The 7,727-nt window shown below is 42.5% G+C and overlaps 1 protein-coding gene and 2 long non-coding RNA genes across 3 annotated transcripts; 1 reads left to right on the top strand and 2 right to left on the bottom strand.

The window, feature by feature from the left end:
• Positions 1-634: 634 nt before the first annotated feature.
• Positions 635-7,076, top strand: itprip (inositol 1,4,5-trisphosphate receptor interacting protein). Its single transcript, XM_061837118.1, has 2 exons — positions 635-792; positions 4,192-7,076. Exon 2 carries the CDS (start codon positions 4,259-4,261, stop codon positions 5,852-5,854), a length of 1,596 nt encoding a protein of 531 aa, XP_061693102.1. The 5' UTR covers positions 635-792; positions 4,192-4,258; the 3' UTR covers positions 5,855-7,076.
• On the bottom strand, positions 2,190-5,550 carry LOC133509773 (uncharacterized). Its single transcript, XR_009797443.1, has 2 exons — positions 5,412-5,550; positions 2,190-2,582 (listed from the first exon to the last, which is right to left on the bottom strand). It is a non-coding gene; the product is annotated as an uncharacterized LOC133509773 (long non-coding RNA).
• LOC133509772 (uncharacterized) lies at positions 5,721-7,726 on the bottom strand. Its single transcript, XR_009797442.1, has 3 exons — positions 7,606-7,726; positions 7,135-7,212; positions 5,721-5,859 (listed from the first exon to the last, which is right to left on the bottom strand). It is a non-coding gene; the product is annotated as an uncharacterized LOC133509772 (long non-coding RNA).
• Between the last annotated feature and the right edge of the window lies 1 nt (position 7,727).

Below are 7,727 nucleotides of genomic sequence, written 5' to 3' on the forward strand. Positions count from 1 at the left end.
CACAAGTCATAGAAACCATTATGAATAAAATGTAAAAATTGGAAATTATCGTTTTTCTCAAATACAATATTGCAGGAAATGTGCATTTTTTTAAGTGTTTTTTTTTTTGTTCAAACAGCAGCAACAAGTTGGAATTATTTGTTCTTTGTCGATTAATCATAACAGGGCAGGAATATACAGTATGCAAAAACATAGAAACAGATAAAAATACATACACTATGCCTCTAAGTTGCAGGAAAGATTTTTTTTTTAAATGTTAAACAATATTTGATAGTACGGGGTCCTAATCATAAGTACAACAACATGAGCACAGACGTAAGAACCAATTTGAAAGATAAAAATACGGTACCCTTCTTATTTATACAGTAATTTTGTATAATTTTTTAATTTTTTTTCAGTATTATTGTGGTATTTTAATTTAAAAAAGAGGTACATGTTTCATTCCTAAAGTGATTTTATTATTGTATTCACAGTATCATTGTGTATAATAAAAAACTTAATTAACTTTAATGATTCAATTGCCATGTTTATATAGTTATTACGGTATTTCTCAACGGGCGATATGATTGGCGCAAAGTTGACGCATGCGTAGTGTTAGCTAGTCTGCTGTTGGCGTGAATTCTGCCTCCTCTCGGGCGTGACTTCCGGGTTTGGGTGGAGCGCTCGGGCAGGAAATGTCAAAGAAAAGCAGCGGAAAGGGCTCGTGAGAACAACAAAAGTTCTCGGGGAGACAAACCGGCGACCGCGTTAAAAGTTTCCCCATCATGTTATCGATCACATATCGATTTGAAGGTAAGCCCTGATTTACTTGCGATGCGTGACGACATCAAACTCCCGGTAAACTTTGTTGAAAGCGCGAGGCGATATAACGACTTTGCCTTTTTCCCGTTTTTTTTTCTCCTTTCCCAAATATTATTCTCTTTGAAATAACTAATATAACATACCGAGAATAGTCCACACAAATATGTTTATTGTTGTGGAGTGCAACGTGACTCATGTGGCCCACGTCGGAACACCGTGGCCGCGTTTCCGTATTTTGTTGCCCGGACAACAGAGGAGGAGTCGCCGCCTTCGGACACTCACTCTCGGTCAAGAGGACTTTTTTTTTTTTTTTTGTCGCTTTTTTTCCCCACCCCCACCAGAAAATTTGAGTTAATCGTAATACATTAGATATTTAACTCCAGAGAAAAAAATTAAACTTGCAAAAATTTACAATCACATAAACCAGTGCCTGTCAAACTTTTAACACCTTGTACAACCTCCAAAAGAAAAAGAAAAACTTAGCTAACACAACACAACAAACATTCAAATACTGAAATATGACATAACCTTTAATTAAAAAAAAGAGGCAGATGTAAGATGTTTTAAGTGATTATATTATTGTATTCACTGTAACATTGTGTATAATTAAAAAAATAAGTTTAATTAAATTGTTTTGCACATAAAAGTTGAATACATTTGTGCTAAAATATTAAAATACAAGCTTATAAGAGGTCAAGGAAATTTATTGCATACTGTACTTCAAGCTTAAATACAACTGAACTTTATTCTGTACTTGATATAAATGTACTGTATTTAATTAAAAAAAAAAAAGGTTTAATGCTTAGCCACAAGGTTCATTCTAAATATATTGTGATTGTTTGGCATATTTTTAAATGAATATTTCGTTCATATCCCGCTAGAGAGCCCATACTTGACATTGATTTATTTATTGTTATGTACAAAGTAAAATCATAAATGTAGCACTGTGCAATAAAAATTGCTTAAGGTCTTTTTTAAATGCATTGGAATTTTGTTTAACAAAAAAAAATTACATTACCATAGCGACGATTGCTATTTCCATCTCATGTGTCTTGGGTGTAACAACATGTTTATTTCAGTTTATTTATTATTTATTTATTTAAAAGACAATAACGACACATGCCATAAATAGCAAATAATTCCTTCTGAAAAATGATTACGATTACGGATTATTTACTTTCTCGTTGTGCTCTACTGATGAGTCAAGTGGGCAGTTAAAGGGTTAAGATAATTATGTTGTTCATCTCTGTTGCATTGCTAACTAAAAATCATGATATTAATATTAATTTGCAGGGTGATATTTGCAGTATAATTTAGCTTATGTTGAACAAAGGCATGTGAAAAGGAGCCATCCTGTGTAACTCACGGGAAAGTTTCTCCACCATTGCTTTTACAGTTTCTTTCACGCTTTATTAATAATTCCGTCATCATAGGCTTCTTCCTGTGGTGCCCCGCCAGAGTTAAGTGCGGCAAAGCTACGCAAGGCCCTTATGTAACTTCCTCTTGCAATGTTTATCGTTTTCTCTCCTGAACGTCATCAATATTTCACAGTTTGTGATGTCCGGTACTGTTAACTTCATTTGGACATTCACGGGAAAACGATTGTAGCCTTGCTGCAAACATGAAAAGGTTATCAATAATAATAACAACAACAAAAAATGGATAATGTTCAGTCTTCCTTCCTCTCCTGCGTGAGTGCGTCGCACCGCCTGCCGCTGCTGAATTTAGTCTGCTTCCCTCTGACGGGTGGAGTCCTTTTTACAAATAGCTGGATTGTTTTCCTGTAGGGAAAAAAAAACCGTGCACACCGGCTACTTTATTACGAGGATACATTTTTTGGCATACAAAAATATCATAATGCAGCAAATTGACGGGAACCACCAGTTGTAGTTTGAACTGGCCTCGATAAAGTAATCGCTTGACGTACTGCGTTTCCAGAAAAATTGGGGAAAAATGTACCGTAATAGATCATTTTCATTGACGTCAAGCCGACCAGGTGTTTTTTGCTCATGTCGCCATTTTGGATGGCAAGATCCCGTCTACACATCGTAGCTAGAAAGCGATGAGGCAACGGTTATCATTTGATCTTTTATCTTGAAAGTCCTTTGACAAACTAACACTTTAACCAGAGGCGATCGAGGCACTTGTGCTGGAGTGAGTGAGCAATAAAGAAGCCACATGTGAAACTCGAGAGCAAGTATCTTGTTGTTATTAGATTGAGCTACAGTACTTCTCGTATATAGCAAGTGTGGTGCGATTGTGACTGTGTCGACGAGACAGGTCTATAAGGAAGTAAGCTAGAGAGGTTGGGGGGGGGTGCAAAATAAATATCACCCACGTTAAAAAGTACAGTTGCACTCACGTCTATGTTATTCAATAACGCCACAGCGTGATCACGACATGGTGTCAGAGTGACGGTAGTATAACTCCGGACTCACGGAGGGGGGAAAAAAAAACGCCGAAGACAACGAGGAGGTGTTCGGTGTTCCAACTCATCCAATTTACCAGATGCGTGGATGGGACCGTGTAAAAATTTAGGAGGAAAAGTGATTTTTTTTATCAGTGTGTTTTTTTTTTTTTTACCAGCCCTGTTAGCGCGGCGCTAGCGTTAGCATGTCTGTGCTAATGTTAGCGTTAGCGCGGCGGGGCTAGTGTTAAAACAGGACTCAGCAACCTTTTTGAGGCTGAGGGCTACTTCGTGAGCACTGATCGTACGAAGGGGTACGTGACCCGTTTGCGGCAAATTTCAGACTCAGTTCGTTACACGTACATAAAATATTTGTTTCAATTTATTGTAGTAAATTACTTTTTAAAATTTTAATTCACGTAAGCAAGTCTGATTCAGAATTTAAAGCACAAATAATGGTAACAATTTGTGGCCCATGGTATTTTTAGAACATACGTCGCGGGTGCCTTATATGATCCTCGCGGGCTACCGTTCGCCCGCAGGCCCCGCGTTGGTGACCCCTGCGTTAACCTCTGTGTACCGTCTTTCTTTGTAAATATCTCGTCTTTCAACGTCGGTTTCAATGTGGTCACCTGCGGCTTTTACTCGACTGCGGCCTACGTATGTACCAAATGGTATTTCCTTTACAAATGTACAGGGTGAGGCTTATAACCAGGTGCGCTCTGTAGGCCGGGAATTACGGTAAACCTAAAAATTCATCGTTCGCGGCAGTCATAAGTCAAGCTACGACTGTATTTGATTGCAGAATGTTGCATGAATATGGTAACATCCCACTTTGCAATGCTCTGTGGAACCGGCAATGCTGCTAGGTTTTCTGTTATGGCGCTAATGTGTACATTTTGTTGGGTCTTGATGGGGAAAAAAATATGTATTTTTGCTTATTTGCATTTCAGTGAAGCTACTTTTTTAATTTTATGCTCCAGGAAGTGATCTGCAGCTGCAGGGTGTCTTGAGAGGTGCTTAGATGCAGTCACCAGGAACGAGGCGAAAATGCAGGGAGCCACCGCAAGGCTGTGCATGGTCGTCGCCGCCGCCATTTTGAACCACCCCGCGCTCTTTCCGCAAGAGAACGCCACCGTCGCGGAGCAGGACGAGGATCTGATGGCGCGCATGCGACAGCACGCCGAGACGCTGGAAAGGGAGCGGGCCAAGCTGGAGGCGGAGCTCTCGCGGGCGGATGCGAGGCAGGAGGAGGAGGAGGGCGGCGACGGCTGGGAGGAAAGCTATAGCTGGTACTTCTGGGGCATCGTGTCCTTTGTGGTGTTCTTCGTCGTTGAGATGTGCAGGGCAGACGTGGCCGAGTTCAACACGAGGGCGCTTGACGACGACGAGGCGCATCCTACCGCCGCAATGGTACTTGATAAGGACGTCCTGAGCCAGTTCTGTGACAAATGCACGTACAGTTCGTCTCACGACAACGGGAGGGTGAGGGAGTTCGTCGAGGGTTTCGCCGACGACCTCCTGGAATCCCTCAGGAGCGTCTCCGACCGAGAAGCCGACGTGGAGGTCGGGGACTCTGTCGGGATCGGAAGCATGTTCGAGTCTTGGCAGATGCGCAAGCCTCCGACGTGCGACCTCGTGGTGCCTTTGTCTCCTCCAGATCCGCTCGAGTTCCAGGTCAGGCTGTGGTGCGAGAAACCCAGCGATACGCCACCCGATAGGCAAGGCTGCGGAACAGTCCAGGTGAGCAGGTTCGGGGACCGCGGGGGCGAGTGCTTGTGCGGTTCTGTCAACCTGGGAGAGGACATGCTGTGCCTGCTACACGCTAAAACCGACGTAGCGCAGGTTGTAGACCGCAATGTCGATGAGCTGCTCTGCTCTAAAAGAACGCCGCTCTTGGCTAAGGACCGGGTCATGAAGTGGTTTCAGCTGTCCCTGACCAAAGCGTGGGGGCGCATCTCCCACAAGTACGACTTCGACGTGACGTTTCGCAGCCTGGACGCGGCGGGCGCCCTGAAGGTTCGATTCCCTTCGGGAAAATCCGTTATGGTTAACATCATACCGGCCGTGCGGCTGGAGGACACAGACGGGTATTTGGTCTCGCACTTTCCCTGGGACCGCGGAGGAACTCCGGACCCGTTCTGGCCTATCTCGCTGGCCGTCTACGAGAGGAATCTACTGAAACACGTCGCCAAACTCTTACCTCGACATTCCTGCCATCTGCACTGCCTTCAGGTAGTCACCTTCCTACACAGGAAGCAGACGAGCCTCACGGGGGGAAACGCGTTGACCGACTTCCACTGGAAGACGGTCGTCCTGCACCTGTTGCTCCGCAACGAACCGTCAGCGTGGACCGCCGACAGAACCGAACGCAGACTGCGGGACGTGCTCGGCTTCATGCACGGCAGCCTCCAAGAGAAGAGACTCCACCACGTCCTCATCGGGAACAGTCGCGTGCCACGAGAGATTCGGCTTCCGGAGGTGATCCGCAAAGCGGAGCCGGTCAATCTGTTTCGGGGTTTGGTGTTGAGGAGGGACGTTCACGCCGCGACGGTGCGCCACCTCCAGGAGATGTTGAGGAATGCAGCCGCGCTTTTACAAGAGTACACCCCACTTTCATCATCTGGTGGCGGTTTGGAGTACTAGAAAGACTTTAACAAGATAGTAGTGGACTTGAAGCACTTATTTTTTTTTTTTATTTATGGGGACTATTATAACATGTAGCGACACCATATGGACAAAAGTCTTTGGACACATTGCGCTTAACCTTTTGGGGACTTACTAGGGACTTATAGCTGAAAACGTGCCTCCAAAAAATCTGGACTCAAACACCCCATCGGCACACGCCTTGTGTTCAAAGTATCGGGTTTGGGTAGTCTCCTTCGTTGCGCCAATTCTGGGATTCCAACTAGGCGGAGGAGGCCCTTTTCCGTCCCAGTACCCACGACGAAGACCATGAACGTGTGCTCGGTTGCGTTCGGTCTGGTCGAAAACCACCAAACACCTCAAGGGTGAAGTATAACGGAGATTGTGTGCCACCAGGCTCGATTTGCATCCCACATACTTTCTGGCTAAGTGTCCTCATATTATTGTCCATATAGTGTGCTATTCAGTAAAAAATGTGCATCTTAAAATATCAGATATCTATATTATGTACTCCACTGTATGGGAGCCTGGAAGGTATTGCTTCTGACAGTCACATGATCTCATTGTGATGCCTACAAGTATGAAGTAACTTTTACTAAACAACTGAATTGAAAACAAATGGGGATAAGAATCCAAACTACCTCGTTTTGATGGCAGCTATCGAAGTGTAATGTCAAATTCATATTTAACCTCAACCAATAAAAGTCTTTTCTAATAGAGTAGAAACTTTTTTTGTTTGTGTGCCATCACGTGTTTTGAAATCCATATCAAACACATAAGGTGATATCATGAATGCGCCTTTTTTCTTCCACTTAATTCCCAAATATTGCTGGAAAAAAAATGACTTAAATCACTGGTGGAATCAATACCAAATAGAATAACAAATTTCATTCAACAATATGTACGAAATTTGTTATGACTCAGCAATTTGATGGTGAAAAGAAACAACTTGGGCACATCCTTGGTTTGAAAGAAGGCACAGTACCTCTAAATCGCCAAAAGGTGGCAGTATCGCTGCAACACCTTTTTCCTCCTTTGTCTAACTATGATTATAATTCTTTTTTTTTTAATCATCATGACGGTTATGCATTTTAAAATGTTGACTTGATCATGGCTTGTAGAATGATGATGGCTACATTTTATGTTGCTACATATTTACTATAGTTTGTTCCTATATTGAAATTGTTTCGTGTGTGTCTTTAAGGTACCTTGGAAAAATTCTCCATGAGCATAAAAAGTAAGTAAAAATACATAAAAACATTTTTTAATTTCAATTTTACCTCTGGAGGGGCACTTCACACCTGTCATCTTGACACAGAAGTTGTTTGGCGTAGATGACGATATGTCTTTTGCAGTCTCTAATTTTCCAACACCACCACCGAGGTAGCAAAAAAATATACATTATTAAATAAAACTATATTTTGCGCCGACTTCCGGTAAATTGCATCAGCCAATGAACATTGAAGGAGGAGGGTATCTGGGCGGGGGCTATGTTTCAGGTTACTCAGCTTTGTTTTTCTCTTTTTGTTGTTTTGGTTCCAAAAAATGAACGTTAAATTTACTTTTGATGGAATACTGCAAAGGTGCTCTGAACACAATTTTTTTCCTCTGTAACGTTGTTTACGGTACTCTTGTTGATTTATCTGGCGTTTCCCTTGCTGACCGTTTACGTGTAGTTTATTTTACGACAACGCAATAGATTCAAAGTTCAATTTCGCAACATGTCTGCTATAAAATTAATCATTTCTTACCGTGAGTAGCACGTAAAATGTCAAATATTTGGTGGCTATATAGGTAAGTTTCCTTCGGTTTAGTAGAAAAAAAAATGCGAAATGTCGCGTGTTGATGACGTTTCATGCCCGCTCAATCGTTG

This window comes from Syngnathoides biaculeatus, chromosome 12 (genome assembly GCF_019802595.1).
Source record: "Syngnathoides biaculeatus isolate LvHL_M chromosome 12, ASM1980259v1, whole genome shotgun sequence".
Lineage (NCBI taxonomy): Eukaryota > Metazoa > Chordata > Actinopteri > Syngnathiformes > Syngnathidae > Syngnathoides > Syngnathoides biaculeatus.